This window comes from Notamacropus eugenii, chromosome 3 (genome assembly GCF_028372415.1).
Source record: "Notamacropus eugenii isolate mMacEug1 chromosome 3, mMacEug1.pri_v2, whole genome shotgun sequence".
NCBI lineage: Eukaryota > Metazoa > Chordata > Mammalia > Diprotodontia > Macropodidae > Notamacropus > Notamacropus eugenii.
In genome coordinates this window covers 484,138,545-484,159,614 of record NC_092874.1, presented here as the reverse complement: position 1 = coordinate 484,159,614, position 21,070 = coordinate 484,138,545, and the positions used below count along the sequence as shown (strand labels likewise).

The window sequence follows — 21,070 nt, the reverse complement described above, 5'->3', positions numbered from 1 at the left end:
TCACTGCTGCCCCTAAGATGAATAGGTTGTTTTGAGTGTTTGTGAGCTCTGACTCACTGGGTGATTTCATGCCAAGGTTGCATGACCACCGTTGGGTGCCTGGTGAAGGGGATGCTTGGGCATGTGCCATGCTTGTTTCTTTTTCTCTCTTTTCATCTCCTTCTGCTGGGAGTTGGAAAGTCCATGTGACCATTAGGTGACCAGGTGACCTAGGCTGGCCTTCCTGGAATTGTGATAGGGAGCAACTGACATTCCCTTGCCATCCTTTGTCCAGGAATGGTTATTGGGGAGATTCTATTTCTACATGATCTATAAAAGCCGTTTTTCGTCCCTCAATCAATGAACATTTACTAAGCATTTACCATAGGCCAGGTCCGGCTATAAGTGCCAGGGATACAAAAAAAAGCCTCTGGGCCCAAGAAGCTTTACCATCTAATTGGATAGACAATGTGCAGACAAATGTGCACAAACAAACAATTTACAAGATAAATTGGAAATAATGAACAGAGGGAAGACCCTGAAATTCCCAGGGCTGGGGAAGGCTTAAAGATGCCAGGGAGATCAGAGGTCAGAGCAGAGGAGGCAGAGTGTTGTTCCAGGCCTGGAAGACAGTTGGAGAACACGCCCAGAGCCCAGTGATGGAGGGTCTTGCTTGTGGAACAGCCAGGAGTCTGGGGTCACTGGAACAAAGAGTACATTCCAGAAACGGAGGAGGGGGCTGGGCATTTTGCATTTGACCCTGGAAGTCACAGGGAGCCATGGGAGTTTATTGAATGGACTGGGGGGGGTCACAAAGTCAGATCTTCACTTCAGGAAAATCACATTTTAAAGAGACATATAAGTTTGTTCTAAATTAGGAATTTACTCTAATACTCTATGTGTTTAACAAATCTCCACTAATACTGAGTTCCTGGGGTCACAATTTAGCCAACAGTTAACAATCCTTACCACAGCCTTACAATCCACAGACTCCATTAAATATTCCCAAGTCCAATTCATAGCTTTTTTCTTTAAAAATGAGATTCAGGTTTCAATATGAAGACAGTCCTGGTCCCCGGTGGGTTTGGGGTATGGACAGGCCTGGTAAGGGGGGCAGAGAGGATGGATAGTACTTCTCCAAAGTTTCCTCTGCTTCTAATGGTCTTGATCATACACTCACTCACCCCCCATACACACACTCACACATCCACACTCTCTCTCTCTCACACACACACACTCACACTCACACACAGCAGTGATTTCGGGGTCAGAAGATTTGAATTTCTATTACCTACATGATCTTACATATGACCTTACACAAGTCACTTCTCTCTGGGTCTAGTCTGTGTGCAATGAGGGGTTGGACTAATTGCTCTCTAAGATCCCTTCCCACTCGGATTCCAGCAGCGCTCAGTCTATGGGGTCATTGTACTTGTATTCAGGGACTAATTGAGAATCCTGCCGACCTCAGCCTCAGTAACTGGGCCCAGCCAGTGCTGTTCTCCCGACACTGGAATTGGCCCCGAGGGTTAATAGCTGGACAAACCGTGAGCTACAGTGATAAACAAACAGGTCTGTACCTGAGTGTGTGGTTCCTGGCCAGGCTGGGCTGACGCTCCTGCAGCATTTCAAAAATGTTTGGCTGGCGGAGGAACGCGACAATCTTGTCATTATACGCTGCAAGAGACAGCACAGAAGGCTCACTCACTTCACTCTGTCGCCCAGAGATAGATTTTCAGAGGGTGGGAAAATTGCTACTTGACATGAGACTGGGATTTATGGAGGAGCTTTGAGGGCAAACTGCCTTGAGTGCACCATGTCGGGCTCTTCATCTGCTCTGGCCAGAATCCTATTGTTAACTGGGAAACGTTGCTCCATCTGACCTTGAATTAAATTAGCATGGATTCTGGGGCCCTAAACCTGGGGCCTAAACCTAAACTACTCCAGGGCCAGGAGCGAGAGCAGACTGTTTAGTGGAGAGGGGGGATCCATGTCCTCTTATGTTTACATGCTAGGTCTTTGGCTTCCCATGGCCCTAATTGGGTGGGAGGCATGGTGGTGAGCTAGTTTGGGCTTCTGGGTTCAAATTCTGCTCTGTCTCTTTTCACCTGAATGGTGGTGGCTAAGATTCTGAACCAATTTGAGAGTCAGTTTCCTCATTTAAAAGGAGAGGTTGCACAGGAGGACCTCTAAGTTTCCTTCAGGTCTAGATGTATGATTCTCCAATCTTTAAAGATTACAGAGACAATTGTTTGCTTTTGAAATTGCAGGAAAGCAGGGCAGGAACATCGGACCTTTAGTGTGCACCTGAAGGGATGGCCCTACAGAGAGCCCCTAGCTGCTTTTCTGGGTCACCTGCCCCTGGACCGCAGACTCCCCCTCTGACATGCAGCTTGTAGGGCAGGCCTGCCCACACAGGGATAGAGTCCTATGATGTAGTAGAGTCACCCCCCTCCCCAGAGAGGGGGGCAGGGCAGTGCTCAGAGGGCCCAGAACAACAAAGGGGAGCGTGGCTTACCTAGAGGTAATGACTCATGTTGATGTTGGCTCCGGATGGCGGCTACAAGGCTGTGCCCAGGCCTGGCCAGGAGGGAAGCGCCTCGATTCCGAGAGACTTCCGATGCCTAGTTAAAAAAAAAAAAATGAAAAAGAGAGCATGACACTGACCACTATCACTGTTGGGACTCCCAACTAGAAGACTCTTTGATCGTCTCCTTCAAGATGAAAAAAAAAAACTGGCTGAAGTCACTCAGATTCAATAAAAGGAGTCAGGACCTGGCTTTCCAACAGAGACCCTCAGAAAGCCATGGGCCCTGTCCCCTTTCACTTTTGCAGGTGGGCACTAGACCTACCACATGTAGGCTTAGAGAACAGCTCAGGGCTCTGAGATGTTAACTTGCCCAGGATAACCCAGTAAAATTTAGATCACAGACAGGACTTGAATTCAGGTCTTCCTGCCTCCAAGGTCAGGTCTCCGTCTAGTATGCCTTTCTGATCTCTTCACATTAGTGCTAAAAAAAAAAACTGTGGAAAACTCAGATAATTTTGGAAAAAGGAGTCGTATGAGGAAAGTCAGATGTATTGGTTAACTTTTCAACAAGTTCTTAATTAACAGACAAATTGAATGCTGAAAATATGGAAGCATTCTTATAATCACAATTTTTGTTATTAACATGGTCGATTATGGTCATCATTTTCCTAATATTGAAGTAGACCTATATTCCTGGTAGAAATACAGTGCAGTCCTGGTATACAATCTTTGTGGAACTTTGCTGTAGCCTCCCGGCTAATTTTGATTTAATCTTTGTGTCAGTGTTCACTAGGGATTTTGGTCTGTGGTTTTCTTTCTCTGTTTGTTTTGACTCTTCCTGGTTTAAATATCAAGGCCATATTTGTACCATAGAAGGAACAGGACCACTTCTTTTCCCAGTCTTTCTTCGTTGAAAATAAATGCAATTTTAGCTTTCAATTCTGAGTTCTCTCTCTCTCTCTCTCTCTCTCTCTCTCTCTCTCTCTCTCTCTCTCTCTCTCTCTCTCTCTCTCTCTCCCTCCCTCCTCCCCATGCATTGAGAAAGCAGGAACAAAATTATCCACAAAATTTAGTTCTTGGATTTGCATTCTATGTACATCAGGCGCTCTACCTAGATGCAGACAGCATGTTCCATCAGGAGTCCTTTGGAATTCTGGTTGATCACTGTGTTGATCAGACTTCCTAAGTCTTTCAAAATTATTTGTTATTAATATATTGTTGGTATGGTATGAACTTCACTTGCAACTGTTCATACAGCTTGCCAGATTTCTTTGAGGCTTTCCCTGCATCATTTCATATAACACAATAGTATTCCATTGTATACCATAATTTCTTGAGCTGTTCCTCAATTGATGGGTGTTTGCCACCGTGAAAGGAGATGCTAAAACATTTTGGATATATAGGTCCCTTCCCTCTTTCTCTGAGATCTTTATCATATGGACCTAGTAGTGGTATCACTGAGTCAGTGCATGTACAATGATGAACTTCTTGTATACAGTTCCGAATGGCTCTTCAGAATGACTGGACCAGTAGGGATGAGATACCATGCCTACATTTTGGGGGTGCAGCCAAAGCAGCACTTAGGGGAAAATGTCTGTCTCTAAATATTCTCATCAATAGAGAAAAAGAGCAGAGGAGGGAACTGGGATGCTACCAAACTGAAGATCTACAGAGCCGTTGTGCTGACCTCGCTGCTAAATGCCTGGTCTCCCAGTGCCAGGACAGCAAACTAAATGGCTTCCATCTGCATTGCTTTAGGAAGATTCTACAGATCATTGGCAGGAAAAGGTGCTGAACTGCCAGGCATTCAGACTCCACTGCAGAGTGCGGCTGGTCCTATTGATTGAACTCCAAATGTACATTTGCCTAACATACTATTTTAAAGAGAATTAATATGAGGCAAATGCTAGACAAAGTCAGAAGAAATGGTGCAAAGACACTCTTAAGGTCTCCCTGAAGAGCCTTAGTATTGACTGTGAGACATGGGAGATGCTGTCGCAGGACCACCCACATGTTCTCTATGAGCAAAGCAGGATCGAATCACAAAGGAAATGTGAAAATCCAGACATCTCCCTCCCAAATATTCAAATGGACCCATTACACCCAACCTGTGGTAGAACCGTCAGAGGTCATATTGTTCTGACCATGCACAGTCAAACACACTGGACGTTGACCCTATATCATGATGGCATTGGCACTCTCTGAGTACAACGGATCAGCCACCACCACCACAAGCAGCCCTCCCAGGTTCTTGGTCTAATTAAAGTCCCTCTGTGACCCCTGGGGATAGAGCTCTGAGGGGCTCCAGGTAGCCCTCCCCTTATCAGATCTTGATTCTGACTGTGTTCCTTGCTACTTGAGTTCTTTCTTTCTGGCATTTTTCTTTGATCTGGGTACTTCGAGTTTTGGCTATAATGTTCCTGAGAGTTTTCACCGGGGATTTCTTCTAGGGGAGGGGAGGGAAGTAGTCCGTTCTTTTGATTTCTCCTTTGCCCTCTGGTTCTATGATATCAGGGCAATTAAAAAAAGATTTCTTGAAATATGATAATTAGGCTCTTTTTTTTTGGCCATGGCTTTCAGGTAGTCCAATAATTCTTAAATTTTCTCTCCTTGATTGCTTTTCCAGGTCAGTTATTTTTTGGTAGGAGATCCTTAAATTTTTTTCAGACCTTTGACTTTCTTGTCTTGTTTTATTTGACTTTATTTCTTGATGTTCTATGGAGTTATTAACTTCTATTTGGCCAGTTATAATGGTGAGGGAGTTGTTTTTTCTTTTGGCAAGTTTGTGTACCTCTTGTTTCAAGATGTTCTCTTCCCTTATCTTTCTTTGCTCCGTAGCTCTCAGGGGAATCTAGGAATGCCATGAGGCCCCTTCTTTGTGCCAGAAGAAAGTGTGGGCCCAGGAGGAAGCTAGTCCTTTGAGGAGTACTAGAAAGAAATGGGGGGGAATAAGGGGAACACACCTTTCATTGGCCAGCCCCCTCCAGGGATGCGCACCTCTCTCATCTCCAATTCTTATGAGCCTCAGTGGAAGCTCTCTGATCTACGGGACCACTCCTGGTCCCCTAGGGCCTGCTCTGGCCTGGTCACTTTTTATCCATTTTCTGTTCACTACTCTATCTGCATTTTGCCTCCTGCATTAGATGTAAACTCCTCAAAGGCAGAGATTGCTTCATGTGTCTTTGTGCCCAGGTCAGTGCCTGGCACGGAGTAAGTCTAATTGGATTAGATATTGATAAGTGGTAAATGGTCAGGCTGACATCTGCCAGGCTCCCAGGCTGGTGACTTGTGTAGACAGAGGACAGCCACATCACCACCCAGCCCAGCCCTGGTGTCTACCTAGGGAGCCCCGAGATTGCATTTCCTAGGGATGAGTGGACTTACCTCCCCAGCACTGTAGCTGCGCAGCCGTTGGAGGTGCTGTCTGTGGGTCAGGTGGTTGGGTAGGCGTCCATTCTGAAGAGGGATGCGGGGGTCAATAAAAGTAGTTGCTCGGCTGTTGTGGTCCACAAAAAAAGACTGCCAGAGGAAAGAACAAAGACAACCTATATTTGGTAGGAGGGTAGCCACAAGAGCAGAGAGGGATGTGCCAGGTAGGGAACCCAGGTCTCTTCCCATCCTAGTCTCTAACTTTCATGAATCTGCCCCAGTTGGGAGCAGGGAAGAAACCCTTTCATTTTATTGGGTACCTCCTTCAGAGGAAAAGTATTTCAACTGGGAATGACTTGTTACAGGGGCTAAAAGAAGTTTACAATAGGCATCCCGAGCCCTTCTCTTTAGAGCAGCCCCTTGGAGGGGATCATGCCTGACAGAGTAATGATGCCAGGCTACTTTCCTCCCAGACGCCTGGCATCTCTCAGGCCCCTGGTCCCCAGAGTCTGAGTGTCCTCTGAGAAAATCAGCTGAGTCTCCACAGCAGCTGGGACACAGAACTTTAGAGAAAGGAGGTACTTTGGATGCCCACTCTTACTTCACTGACTTCATTTTTACCCTGGGGCTATAGACACTGTCTCCTGAGGACATCTATGAGGAGAACCGAATCCCTGCTCAGATAATTAAAGGAATAGAGACTGTCTGTGATGTGGCTCCCCATGGCCAGAAGGCCCCTTGGGCATTCACTGGGAAATCTGCTGCATTGACCCTGGCTGGGCCCTCAAGAACAGAGGGAAGGGCAGCAGACCCTGAGTCCTTCGGCCCTGCACCCTTCCAAGGGTGCATTTTTTGAAGACTCCCAGTCTGGTCTTTTCACCACCTTTTCCTCCTACCATCACATGCTGACAGCCTGTACTGCCACCATGCCCCGGGCACTCTCCCACTCACCTTGCCCTGCTGGTCGGTTTTGATTTCCCAGCCACGGGGTAACTCCAGGCGGGTGTCTGCAAACATGTTGATGAAGTTCACCAGGTCTCGGTTATGCTGGTATCGCTCAAAGTTCCGAGCATCCCGACGGACCTTCAAGATCATGTGCTTCAAGCAGGTGCTGTTGGTGAAGGCTCGGTAGGCACTCTGGGGGTGTCAAAAAAGGAGAGGCCCTCTCAGCACCCTGACGCACATCCCTGAACATGGGGCTGATGGGTAGGGATAGAGAGCTAGTCCTGGAAGTGAGGACCTAGATTTGGAGCTGGAAGGAAGCTGTGAGGTCAGGGAGAACACTCCTTCTCCCCATTTTATGGAGGAGGAAACTGAGGCCCTTGTATAACGTCAGTAAGGGGATATGGGGCAGAGGCACAATGACATGTCTGACCACATCTGGATTAGGACCTTGCTTTCTCTGTAAGAGGAGATCATGAAGCAAGGAGACAGAGCCTAGGGGCCAGGTTTATACAAAAGGGAAGATTTATTCCTAAAGCACTTTAGATTTCTCCAAAGAAAATTCAGGAAATCAATACACAAATAATCCTAGTGCACTCCAATACTCCACTGGGTCTGTGGGTTCCTCATGGGAAGTAGCCCCTCCAAAGACACCTATTGCAGCCCATCTTTGCCTGACCATCCTGGGGAGGCTGGTCCATGTCCTTCCAAGAGCTCCTCCCAGGGAGTCTACCCAACATACTGGTGGCCCCCCTCTGATTCTCCTGACATCCTGAGCATAGCCTTTGGTTATTTGAATGAACATAAGTTATCCTTAGATATTATTGGAGCAGCAACTCTAGAGGAAAGGGAATTCTGCCTTCCTCAGGGGCCTCCTAAAGCCTGGAGCCTCTCCACTCTCCAAGGCTTGACCAGAATAACCCAGACCATGGCTGCTCCTTCTGGACTGGAGTGGGTCTGAGTACTGGCTCAGTGACATTCAGGGTCCTGCCTGGTAATTCAGGACCCATTCGGTCAAATCCAGGGAAGACAATATCCTGGTGGGTCACAGCAGGAATTTCTTCATGGATATTCCTGGTGCTTTAGAGTTTGGAGAATGTGTTCCCACACAGGATTATGCGATCCAACTTAATTGGATAAACATTACTGAGTGCCTACTGTGTGCAGGAGAGCGAACCTGGGGGATCTCCCTGGTCATGCCACCATTAATCAGTAAACTCTGCAGTTCTGTGCTCCTTTGGGTGACTAGTAGCTAGCCAAGGTGTTTTAGGTCATTAAACAACCATTTAACACCTACTGTATGGAAAGCCCTGTACTACATTCTGGAGATAGGATAATAAAAGCCACCATCACTGCCAAGGGTTTCAGCATCTTTGAAAATGAGAGATAACTCACGTTTGTTAATGGCCATGGTTATCAATACCTCCCTATGTGTCTGTGTCTCCTGAGGAACACACAGGGCCCTCAGGGGCCAGATAGTGGGGCCTTTTCCTGAGCAGGCTTCTGCTCCCCACTATGGTCACCATGTGCTCCTCCTCCTTTGCCTGAGGGAGGGGGAATCCCAGCCGTTAGAGGCCGCTTGTTTGCTTAATTAGATGGGTAACCTCTCAATTGTGCCTTTAACATGTCCAAACAGTCATATTTGTAGCTAGGAGCAAATTTTGACATGAGGTGTCTGTATGAGGATTTGGCATTCTTTCCAAGTGATCTCCATGGTTTTGTATAGAAGTTTATGAATTATTACAAAGACTGTCCCACCCTCTCTCCATCCCAGGAAGTAGACAGAGAGAAAGGTGGAGGCAATGGGCAGTCCTTTCCACTTGCCCAAGATGAAGAGGAACCATCTATGAGCAAGTGAGGGCTCCTCACCCCTCCCAGGCCTGTGCCTCCTGCCAGGCTTACCCCCATGGGCACTCAGTGGACTCACATAGTTGGCATGCAGTACAGTGAAGAACTCAGGGTTGGTGAGGAATTTGACAGCTGGAGACTGAAGCAACAACGTGATTTTCTGCGAGTTCCCAGGGGAAAGTGACCCTTCTCTCCCCAGTTCTGGAAAAAGGAGAAAAAAGAAAGTGAAGCCGTTTGAAAAGCAGACTTGTCCCACCACACTCTGCCTCCCCAGTGAGTACAGAACAAGCTACACAAGCAGAGTCTATTCAGCCATGTCAATTAATGTATGTACTCTGGATGGAGCAGGTCTCCAACTTTGCCCTTTTAGCTAAGTCTGTATTTCCTAGCTCTGTGACCTCGTGGCTCCCAGCTAAGGGGCATCTGGATGTCTGAGGGTCCCTGCTTCCCCACATCCTTCCACGAACCTGGCTTCCTCCTGCTTTCATCACAGTGGTTTATAGGATCCTTGCTTTTCTCTGACTCAGAGCTGCCTGACTTTTATCCAGGAGGTGGCAGAGGCAAGGGACACTTGGGGCTTGCGGTGAGGTCTGAGAGATGCCTGCTTGGGGCAGGCATCCAAAAGTGAGGGTCAAAATATATCCTTCCTTCCTTCCTCTCTTCCTTCCTCCTTTTCCTTTCTTTCACTCCTTCTTATCTTCTTTCTTTTCTCCATTCTCCTTTCTCTTCTCTCTTTCCCTTCTTCCTTCCCTCTCTCTCCACCTTTCCCTCTCCCCTCCATTAGACTACTGCCTATTTGCCTTGCTCAGTGTCACGCAGAAAGACACTTGAGATTGAGTCTTCCTAACTCTGAGGCCACCCACGATGATTGTCTACCTCTTCCTAAGAGAGGCAGTGGGATAAAGTCTAAAGAGCACTCACTTAGCAGTTGAAGATCCTGGGTTCAAATCCCAGTCCCGCCATTTCCTACTTTTTAGGTATCATTGGCAGAGAAACTTATCCTTCCTGTGCCTCATTTGTGAAATGGGAGGACTGAACCAGACACTTCCCATTTCAAGACCTAAGATGTTTTCACCATGAATTTATTATTTGGACGAACTGACAGATGTCCCCAGTACAATTAACAAAGGATGCTCAAGGCATCGGCAGCTGGATGTGGACAAGGCCAACGTTCCCATAAACACAACTGAGTCCTGGGGTCCCTACCATCAGGACAGGAGCAAGCAGCAGCTTCTCCAGGGCCTCGGAGGACCTGCCACATACTGGGAGGTGCTTACCCTGGGCATAGCCACTGGGCAAAGACAGCCCGAGGCTACTCCATCCTCCTCCTGCCAGCCCTGCCTCTCCCCCCAAACAGAGTTGCTGCCAGGGCCTCCCATCTGAGAGCTACCATCCCATGGCCCTCAGCCCGCAGCCACAGAGATCACTTCAGGGTCTTTGGTCACCTAAGTTCGGCTGAGAAGAATCTGCCTCAGAGTCACTGCCACCTCCACCTCCACTGCCACCACCTCCATCGCCTCCTCCAGCGAGAACCTGCTCAGGGCCTGCTAGGCTGCCAGAGTCCTCTTCGGAGCGTTCTGTGGCCATGGTGCGCTGGATGTTCTGGTACCTTTGTGGTAAGAAAAGGAAAGGCTAGGTCAGATGTGGAGGCATCGCTTGTTTGTCCTGAAGTAGAGTGGGCAGAGACACTCTTCTCTTGTATCTGTTCTGTATACACCTAAATGAAGTCAGGTTGAGCCCCAATGTTAGCACCCGAGCTCCTCAGGACAGAGAGCACTTTTCTTCTGCTTTGGTGTCCCCAGTGCCTGGCACATAGTAGCTGCTTCATCAGGGCTTGTTGATGACCTAACAGGAATCTTAGAAATTTCTAAGGCGGGGGTGGAGCCAAGATGGCGGAGTAGAAAGACGCAAATACACATAGCTCCGAACCCACAACCCATACAACATTGGTATAAAGTAACTCACGGCGAATTCTGCAGCAGTGAGGCCACAGAACAGTGGAGCGAAGGAGATTTCTGTTCCAGAGGGACCTGCAAACCTCTCGCAAAAGGTCCGTCGTGCTGCAGACGCGGAGCCCACCCCAGCCCAGACCTGCTGCGGCCACGGCACCAAGAGGAACAGACCCGAGCAGACTTCAGGAACGGGATCTCCAGCGGACGCACAAGTCCCTCCACCCACAGGTGACAGGCGTCAGTGAGAGAGTCTCTTTGGCGGGTTGAGAGGGGAGTGGGGTGCCCCCATGGCTCGGGCCCCCTCGGGAGGCAGAAGCTGAGGGGCGGCTGCAGACCAGGGCTCCCCAGGCGGAAAGGAGCCTGGATCCATTGTTGAAGGTCTGTGCATAAACCCCCTCAGGGAACTGAGCCTGAGAGGTGGCCCTGCCCCCACCTCAGCACCTGAACTTAATCTCACACTGAATAGCAGCCCTGCCCCCGCCAAAAGCCCTGAGGCTGGAAGCAGCATTTGAATCTCAGTCCCCAAACGCTGGCTGGGAGGATCAGGAGGCAAGGTGGGTGTGAGGAGAATATTCAGAGGTCAAGTCACTGGCTGGGAAAATGCCCAGAAAAGGGAAAAGAAATAAGACTATAGAAGGTTACTTTCTAGGTGAACAGGCATCTCCTCCCTGCCTTTCTGATGAGGAAGAACAATGCTTACCATCAGGCAAAGACACAGAAATCAAGGCTTCTGTGTCCCAGCCCACCCAATGGGCTCAGGCCATGGAAGAGCTCAAAAAGAATTTTGAAAATCAAGTTAGAGAGGTGGAGGAAAAGCTGGGAAGAGAAATGAGAGACATGAAGTCAAAGAATGAACAGCAGGTCAGCTCCCTGCTAAAGGAGACCCAAAAAAATGTTGAAGAAAATAACACCTTGAAAACTAGCCTAACTCAATTGGCAAAAGAGGTTCAAAAAGCCAATGAGGAGAAGAATGCTTTCAAAAGCAGAATTAGCCAAATGGAAAAGGAGATTGAAAAGCTCACTGAAGAAAATAGTTCTTTCAAAATTAAAATGGTACAGATGGAGGCTAAGGACTTTATGAGAAAGCAAGATATCACAATACAAAACCAAAAGAATGGAAAAATGGAAGATAATGTGAAATATCTCATTGGAAAAACAACTGACCTGGAAAATAGATCCAGGAGAGACAATTTAAAAATTTGGGGACTACCTGAAAGCCATGATCAAAAGAAGAGCCTAGACATCATCTTTCATGAAATTATCAAGGAAAACTGCCCTGAGATTCTAGAACCAGAGGGCAAAATAAATATTCAAGGAATCCACAGAACACCGCCTGAAAGAGATCCAAAAAGAGAAACTCCTAGGAACATTGTGGCCAAATTCCAGAGCACCTAGGTCAAGGAGAAAATATTGCAAGCAGCTAGAAAGAAACAATTCAAGTATTGTGGAGATACAATCAGGATAACACAAGATCTAGCACTCTTTACATTAAGGGATCGAAGGGAATGGAATAGGATATTCCAGAAGTCAAAGGAACTAGGACTAAAACCAAGAATCACCTACCCAGCAAAACTGAGTATAATACTTCAGGGGAAAAAATGGTCTTTCAATGAAATAGAGGGTTTTCAAGCATTCTTGATGAAAAGACCAGAGCTGAAAAGAAAATTTGACTTTCAAACACAAGAATGAAGAGAAGCATGAAAAGGTGAACAGCAAAGAGAAGTCATAAGGGACTTACTAAAGTTGAACTGTTTACATTCCTACATGGAAAGAAAATATTTGTAACTCTTGAAACTTTTCAGTATCTGGGTACTGGGTGGGAGTACACACACACACATGCACACGCACACACACATAGAGACAGAGTGCACAGAGTGAATTGAAGAGGATGGGATCATATCTTAAAAAAAATGAAATCAAGCAGTGAGAGAGAAATATATTGGGAGGAGAAAGGGAGAAATTGAATGGGGCGAATTATCTCTCATAAAAGAGGCAAGCAAAAGACTCATTAGTGGAGGGATAAAGAGGGGAGGTGAGAGAAAACCAGGAAGTCTACTCTCATCACATTCCACTAAAGGAAAGAATAAAATGCACACTCATTTTGGTAGGAAAACCTGTTTTACAATACAGGAAAATGGGGGATAAGGGGATAAGCAGGGTGGGGGGGGGATGATAGAAGGCAGGGCAAGGGGAGGAGAGTGCAATTCGAGGTTGACACTCATGGGGAGGGATAGGATCAAAAGAGAATAGAAGTAATGGGGAACAGGATAGGATGGAGGGAAATATAGTTAGTCCTATACAATACAACTATTATGGAAGTCATTTGCAAAACTACACAGATTTGGCCTATATTGAATTGCTTGCCTTCCAAAGGGAAGGGGTGGAGAGGGAGGGAGGTAAAGAAGTTGGAACTCAAAGTGTTAGGATCAACTGTCGAGTAATGTTCTTGCCACTAGGAAACAAGAAATACAGGTAAAGGGGTATAGAAAGCTATCTGGCCCTACAGGACAAAAGAGAAGATGGAGACAAGGGCAGAGAGGGATGATAGAAGAGAGAGCAGATTGGTCATAGGGGCAATTAGAATGCTTGGTGTTTGGGGGGAGAGGGGATAAAAGGAGAGAAAATTTGTAACCCAAAATTTTGTGAAAATGAATGTTAATAAAAAAATAAATAAATGCTAAAAGTATTTCTTCATATGGAATTGGGGGAAAATAAAATACCACTAAAATAAAAAAAATAAGAAAAAAAAAAGAAATTTCTAAGGCAAGCAGCAAAACAAGAATTTGGGGACTATTTGACTCTGTCTGTGAACAAGAAAGAATTTCCCAGTGATTCCAGGAGTCATTCTTGTTAACACAATGAGAGATTAAATTCAACACCGCAATGAGCGTTTATTAAGCTCCTACTGGGTGCTCTGGGATACCAAAAGGATCCTCAAGAGAACACAGCCCAGAGTCCACCCTTTGTAGCTGATGTCCTACTCTGGAGGGACCCAGATCTTAGGCACACATGCTGGGCACAGCCTGTAGGGGGCAAAGGGGAGCAATAGTATGGTGTCAGCTGGGGGATGAGGTGGGTGGAGTCACAGAAACCCCAAATTTCAGAGTGAGGGGTGCTCTCAGAGGGGCACCAGCTTTTCCCAAACAAGAATCCCCTGTGTAAAGCACCCACAAGTCACTGTGCAGCCTCTGCCAAGAGGGACCTTACCTCATTTTAGGGCCTTGCTTCCTCTCACATCCTGCCTAGAGTAGACAGGGCAGGCTCCAATTCTATCATTCAGAAGTGTTCCCTGACATCAAAGCTGAAAGAGGCCTTTCTCTAACTCCCCACTTCACCCTCCAGGCCCTGGAGCCTCTACCCTCTGGAGCCAAGCAGGCCAAGGCTCATCCTTCCCATCCTTGGGGTTTGGGGGTGGCCACCTCAGCCTTCCTTTCTCCTAACTCAGAATCCACAACTCAGTGGATTCTTCTGAGGGATGAACTCAGAGCTTTATGTTCTCTCTAATGTGACCAAAAAGAAGAAATCTAAATAAACTCTCTGCCATGTTAGGAGACTTATGGTGAAGGCAGCATTGTAGCTAGTCCTAAGGATATGTGTGTGTGTGTGTGTGTGTATGTGTGTGTGTATGTGTGTGCAGTGTGTATGTGTGTGCAGTATGTATGTGTGAGGATGTATGCATTGTGAGTTATGTGTGTGTCACCGTGGGATATATACATATATGCATGTGGGATATGTATGTGTGTGTGTATATATACATACATACAGGGTATGTATGTGTCTGTGTAAATGTGTGTGTATGGAGTAGGTGTGTGTGTGAGTAATGTTTTCTCAGCAACTTTGAAAAGAAAACATAATTGATAGTGAAGTTGCCCCTTTCCCATCCCCCAGAATTCCTACCCCCTGGAGGGTTCTCCCCTTGGGGTCCTGATGAGGTATTTCATGTATTTCTGAGCTCAGATGTTAATCTGTACAGGTCCAGGGCTCCCCTGCGACAACATCCTCTTGCTACAAAAAGAGAAGTGAACTGAGAGCCAATCAGCTTTTGGCTGCTCAGAACCCTGTTCTAGGCCTTCGTCAGCTCAGCCTGGCAGACCTGTCAGGGACGCCTCCCTCAGCACCCCATAGAAAGCTGTGGTGTGAATGAACACCTGGATCTGGGGTCCCCCCCAATCCATCCCACTCTGGGTACTTGTGCCACCAGGGGCAGACCACTCCATGGTTCTGTGCCTCAGCTGCTTTATCTGTAAAACAAATGAGAAAGTACTCTTCCTTATAGGGTCCTAATGAGCCTTCAATGTAAAGCCCCTGGAAAGTGCTTCATGAAACGTCAAAGTGCAACGGTGTTGTTACTGTTAGTTATTATTACATAGCTGAATGAAAAATAGCCAAACCCCCGAGGGGGAGGACCCGGCAAGCCTCCCATAGCGCTTGATGCCAAGTGAGTCTGAGCAGATGGAGGCAGCCTCCCTTCTGTCTCGGGCCCCAGCACTTGGCATAGAACCTGACACTTGGTAAGAAGTTGGACTCGATAAAACTTGCTGATTGATCAGCTGATCGATCCATTGCCTAACATCACCTAGCTAAGCAGAGACAGCGCTGGGACTGGAAGCCAGATGTTTAGACTCCTTGATCAATATCTTTCAGCTGGTGACCAAAGTAGCTGGCCCTTTTCGACCTGGAGCTATCCACCTTGGTTTAACTTGTTCATGAGCCCAAACACCAGTGTGTGCATGGAACAAAAGCAGTTATTCTGGGCTGGCAGGACTCAGGACACTCCTTAGTTCTTAGGGGGATGGAGCTAATTCTGCATACTAGGAGGCTTTCAACCAGTGTCCTGCGTATCACAGTGTGAAAGTCCCCTTGAGTTGGAAAGCTCCCTTGAGGAGGTTCAGGGGCTGCTGTGATCATCACCCCTGAACACTAAACACCTCTCAGGGCTTTCAGCTGAGCTGGAGATAAGGTCAGGAAAGCCTTGGGATTTATCGGAAGGTTGGCTGATCCTTTTGACTGATTATAAGATAGAGTGAGACTGGCCAGCTTCCAAACTCAGTCTTCCTTCTCCTTCTCTCCCACTCCCACACTACAGCAGGTACCCCTATCACATCACTTGTACAGGCCTCTCAATCGCATGCCTCTCTGTTGCATGTTTTGTATTTCTGCCCCAATGCCTACAACTGTGCCTGGCACATGGTAAGATTGTAATAAATCTTTGATGGCTGGTCGATTGATATTTCCCTCTCTCCACTTCCACAGTTTCTCCTGCAGTATTCCAATCACCCTCTGGTGACTCTCCCTGTCATAAGCCCAATCTAACTACAAATCTATTCAACCTTTGGAAACAATCTGATTCTAGATCAGCTGTGGGCTCCAAGTCATGCCTATCCAGTCCAGAGACAGAGTGTCATGCCTGTGGGTGCTGGGGAGATAAGGGAGGGATGGAGGAGGCACTGTCCTAGGAAGTCAGTCTGCACAATGGGAAGTTCTTATTCATCTTCCCCCCCAAGGGAGGTTTGTTTCCCTTTCCTCTTTGAGCTGCTCTAAGCACATGGGGCTTCCAAGGGTCCAGAACTAGAGAATGTCACTCACTAATGCTCATGTCTCAGTTCTACCATGCCCTCTACCCTGCTGAACTGCCACGCTGCTTTGTAAGGTCTAAATGGGAAAACCTAACCAATGACTTGGGTGGTGGGTGGTGGTGGTCAGGGAAGCATCCTGGAGGAAGACATCTTTGAGTTGGCTTTAAAGGATTGGTAACAATTCAAGAAGCAAGGTGAGGGAATGAGAAAGGGCCCACTAGGCATAGGCAATGGCATGAGCAAAGGAATGGAGGTGAGAATGTTCATTGCAAATTAGGGAGAGACACAGAGAATAATCCAGTTGAACTGTAACACAGAGTCTAAGATAAGGCTGGAAGAGGTGCTAGGTTATGGAAGGTCTGGAATGTTAGCAAAGAGGTTAAGCTTTCCTTGGTATATGCTAGGGAGCTAGGGTAGATCTTTGAGCAGAGGAGGGATGTGATTGAGTGGAGGTGATAAGTTATGTTAGGAAGCTTTGGCATTAGCCTAGGACAGAGGAAATGAGGGATAACATTATCTTCTAGGCCATGGGAATAAAGAGGACATTGGAAAGGCATTTCATCTAATGCCTCATTGGAGCTTGGAGGTGACCAGGCTCTCCAAAGCTGGGCTAGCCTCTGAGCATTAGTACTGGCAGATCCTAGTCACTTAGAGACACTTCACAAAGAGTTCTGAGGAGGGACCACAGGACTGCTGTCCAGGGTCAGTCAAGGCAAGTCTGGAGAGGCTCCTTACCAGGTGACCAGCAGAGGGATGATTTGGGGGGCCAGAATAACTCTTAGAAAATATTTAGAAAGTCATGTACACAGCCTAGACTTGGGCAAGTGATTCCAGGAGGAGTTGGGAACAGATTTCTTGAAGAAAAGTCAAAATCTTAATTTTGCATCCTCCCTCCTACACTTTCAAAGCTATCACCTCCTGGGTGGGAACATCAATGAAAGGTTGGCCATGCTGCTCTCAGTATTTTGTGAGAACTCTAAAGAAGACAGCAAAGAGAGGGGTGGGGGACAAATTAAAAAGGTGATGAACTCTTGTCCTAGGAGCTGAAATTTGAAGGGGGAGAGATGAGAATAAGGGGAAAGGGGACAATTATGCATAGGATATGAAACGCTAATTACCTAGTGAGGAGTGGGTTATATGGAGGATGGTTTCTGGCCTCCAGATTTGATTTGAAGAATCTGGCCTCCAGATTCTTCTGGCACTGACCTTCTGTTGAGCTGCTCCATCTGCTGAATAGACCCTGAACGCCGTATCCCATCAGGAGTGGCTGCTGTTGTTGGACGTTGCCACGTGGTTGTTCGGTTGACGTGATCCACATAAAATACCCTTCCATGGCTGTCAATACGAGCTTCCCAGTCTAGTGTTTAAGGAAAACAAAAATAAAGGAAATAAATAAGGATTCCCAGGGACTTCTCACCAACCTATGGGTTTTGTGCTGAACTATCTAAATATGCCTGTTCACATGTTTGCACTGTCATAACACAGAGCTAGCAGTCACCCTGGCTGCCTGACCAGCTAGATATCTGGAATGGATATGGACATAGTATGTGAGGTTTGAGTGCCTTCAGCCTTTGCCCCAAGCCCTCAGAGATGGCTTCTAGGGACTTCGGGCTCAATTCAGCGTCCAAGGCATCAATAATTTAGACTGATGTGCCTGGTTTTAAAAGGGAGGTCAGACTTGTAGAGTTTGTTTAAACAGTACAGTCACACAGCAATGACCTAGCCAACCTTGCTACCAGTCTGGGTCTCCTAGTCTAAATTCAGATGAGTTTCCAGGACAGAGCTTCTGAATCTAGGGTCTGGGAATTTGTTTTATTTAAAAAAATAATGACTACGTCCTTAAAATTTCCTTTGCAATTCTAAATATTTTATTTTGTGCATTTTAACAACATGAATTTGAGAAGGGAGGGGTCCACAGTCACCAAACTAACTTTCCAAGGGGTCCATGAATAAAAAAGGTGACGAACTGGTGAGAATAAGGGGAAAGGGGACAATTATGCATAGGATATGAAATACTAATTACCTAGTGAGGAGTGGGTTATATGGAGGATGGTTTCTGGCCTCCAGATTTGATCCAACTTCAACAATTACTTGACTCTTTTGGTAAAACTCAATGTGCTGAATACTTGGGTTACAAATGTAAGTCTTGATTGGAAAGGATTGGGTTGTCATTCATTTTCTAACAAAGGACTGCCTAAACCTTTTGTGGTAGAGCTGGGACCAGGAAGGCTGGAAGGGACCTTCTTTGGTAAATCAGCTAGATGGTCTTTGGCTGTCTAGAGGAGTGAAAGCTTGATGTTCTCATGATGACAATCAATCAGGATGTTTTGATTGAAAAATCTCTGATATTGAGAGACCAAAAGACCATCTAACAATGTTAGTCAGACCCCATCTCTGAGTGGAGGGAAGGATGAATGGGTTTCCAACTACTTCCTGCTAGGAGCTCTGTATCCCCAGTATAAAAAGACTGGGAAGGCAGCTCCTGATGGACGTTGTGGAAAAAAACCCACCCACTCGCCTGGCAAGTATAGACATACACATATCCATTGGTTTGTTGTTGACACCACTCAGGGGATGAAGTGCCCATCCCAGCCATTAGAGAGAAGCCAGGTCAAAAGATCAGGTCTTTAACCCCAAATTAAAATAGGTGGAAACGTTGTTTCACAAGTTGACTGCAGGTCATAGTAACATGATGTGGAGACTTTCTGACCCCAGAGATTCATGTTGCTAAGAGTCTCTTAAGGAGCTAAGTATTCCCAATGCCTACACAGCCAGATGCCAGGGCTATAAATATGGTGGAAGTCAAGGGAACTGGAAGAACATTTCTGTTAGAAATGTATTGGGTTCAAGGATGGATGAAGCAAAAGGTGACGAAGAGAGCAGAGAAGCAAAGAGCGATGGTGCTGGGAGGGAGGGCAGGCACAGGGCATTGTGTGGGGACATTCCAGAGGGCCAGCAGAATGGCACTATTACTTGCATATAAAATTTAACTTCAGACTTGACACAAGTTCATGGCCTGGTGTCAGAAGGGATACATCTGTGGGGATGTGGTCCAGTAATGGGTTGACCCAATACTGATGAAGTCCTTCACATTCCATGGAAACTTAAATACCAACAAATAACACATCAAATTTAAACATTCAACAAGAGAAATTCAGTCAAGATGGGTTCAAAATAAGAGGGTTGTTTTTTTATTTAATTTTTTTGGTATTTTAGTTTAAATGGAACATTGGATAGTCCATCTGGATAATGTCAAACATCACTTGGTTAATGTCTACAATAGCTCATTATTGAACATTAACCATAACAGATATAATTACATTTGCAAGTGTGTTGATCATGTTATACTAATACTGAATTTTGAGGTCTCAGAGAAGGGACAGTGTGGTTTGGTAGAAAGTGAATTGTACTTTCAAGCCAAAGGACCCAGGTTTAATATCATCACCATTAACTCCACATCATTTTTTCCTATGTAATACCTTTTATTAATGATAAATTTTTAGAGAGATGTGGGAGATCACTTGGCAATCACTTCTTTTAATGTGCCCATAGGAAATCAGATATGGTTGGATACTTAATAAAATGGTCTAAGACTATGTCAGGCCAATACCATCTTCCTGTGTCATGATGAAGTGAAGCAAGTGTAAGACTGTGGGGGCTAAAACGGAGCTAAGAAACAGAACTAGAAGTATCTGTTTTGTCTGCAGGGTGGTGAGTCCCCTGGCTTTGGGTATGAGGGGCTGGTCACTATGTGTTTGCATGGAGTCTCTGGATTCAGTGCACTGCAGCTCAGCAGTAACTGAAAGACCCTCCATCTCTAGAGCCACATCCCTGTGTTGTCTCATATATACCTATATGAGGTATAGCATCTGAGTTGGGACAGGAAGGATGCTGAAGACTCTTCAGTTTAAGTAAATACAATGGCAAGGATGAAGTGGCCATTTTATTATTTGAGATTTCTAAGAGATCTTGGGAGGGTAGTCCATTATAACTTCAATTCCTGTTCTTTAGTGTCTCTCAGGCAGAAAATGGAAACACTAAATATGTATTTGGGAATGATCATTTTCAACAATGAGAAAGGCTTTGAGGAAACAATTTAAAAAATGCCCGTTCCTCAAATGTTTATAGAAAATGATATTCCACTATGTGTGACTGATATTTGGATGTGTGAGTACTGTTGTCAGTGTGTGACTCAAGGGAAGAAGAGGGAAGAAGGGAAATGGGAGGGTTGTGGAGAGAAGAGAAAGGAATGGGAAAGACTAGGAGAATAGGAAGAAAAGGAGAGGAAGGCACAGAAGGAGAGGGGAAAGAAAAGGAGAGGAGGAGGGAAAGGAGAGGAGAGAAGCAGGAAGAGAAGGGGAGGGGAGAAGGAATAGGAGAGGGGAGAGGCAGGAATAGAAGGGAAGGGGAAAGAAGAGGAGAGGAGGGCAGGAAGGAAACAGGAGGGAGTAGAGTTTAAAGGAATATTTCCTTCTTACAGATAGTGAGAAATGCAGAGAATTTCTTTTGATTCTCTTAGGGGATTATAATTCACTTGTGTTATTTCTACTTGGGGCATATTGCCAAACCAATGATAAAGTGACAAATGCTGAATCAGGCACCATTGGTTGAAGGTCATGATTCTTGGCTAAAAAGAAAATACACTGAGTTTGTTTAAGGCTAGCCAGCTCTATAAGATACACAGGTTTTTGTTTTTTTTTTAAACTGATAAACCATATCCTGAGAAGGCCCACCATTGTGGGCCATTTGAGCAAGGTTTGCTGTGTTGGGCTCCACTACATTGAGAAATGGATAAGTCCATTCTTTGCATCTTAGAGTACTTGTTTTTAAAAAATCAGATACTAAATATGGAAGTGGGTAGTGACTGGAAAAGG

The 21,070-nt window shown here is 46.1% G+C and overlaps 1 protein-coding gene across 2 annotated transcripts in view; it reads right to left on the bottom strand.

The window, feature by feature from the left end:
• The window catches only part of HECW1 (HECT, C2 and WW domain containing E3 ubiquitin protein ligase 1), a 91,918-nt gene that overhangs the window by 34,953 nt on the left and 35,895 nt on the right, over positions 1-21,070 (bottom strand). For both annotated transcript variants that reach the window (XM_072599120.1, XM_072599122.1), the window contains exons 8-14: positions 17,403-17,553; positions 10,114-10,277; positions 8,748-8,869; positions 6,830-7,015; positions 5,894-6,028; positions 2,498-2,603; positions 1,560-1,656 (exon numbers count right to left, since the gene is read on the bottom strand). In XM_072599120.1, coding sequence (XP_072455221.1) covers positions 1,560-1,656; positions 2,498-2,603; positions 5,894-6,028; positions 6,830-7,015; positions 8,748-8,869; positions 10,114-10,277; positions 17,403-17,553 — 961 coding nt within the window. The remainder of the gene's footprint in view (positions 1-1,559; positions 1,657-2,497; positions 2,604-5,893; positions 6,029-6,829; positions 7,016-8,747; positions 8,870-10,113; positions 10,278-17,402; positions 17,554-21,070) is intronic.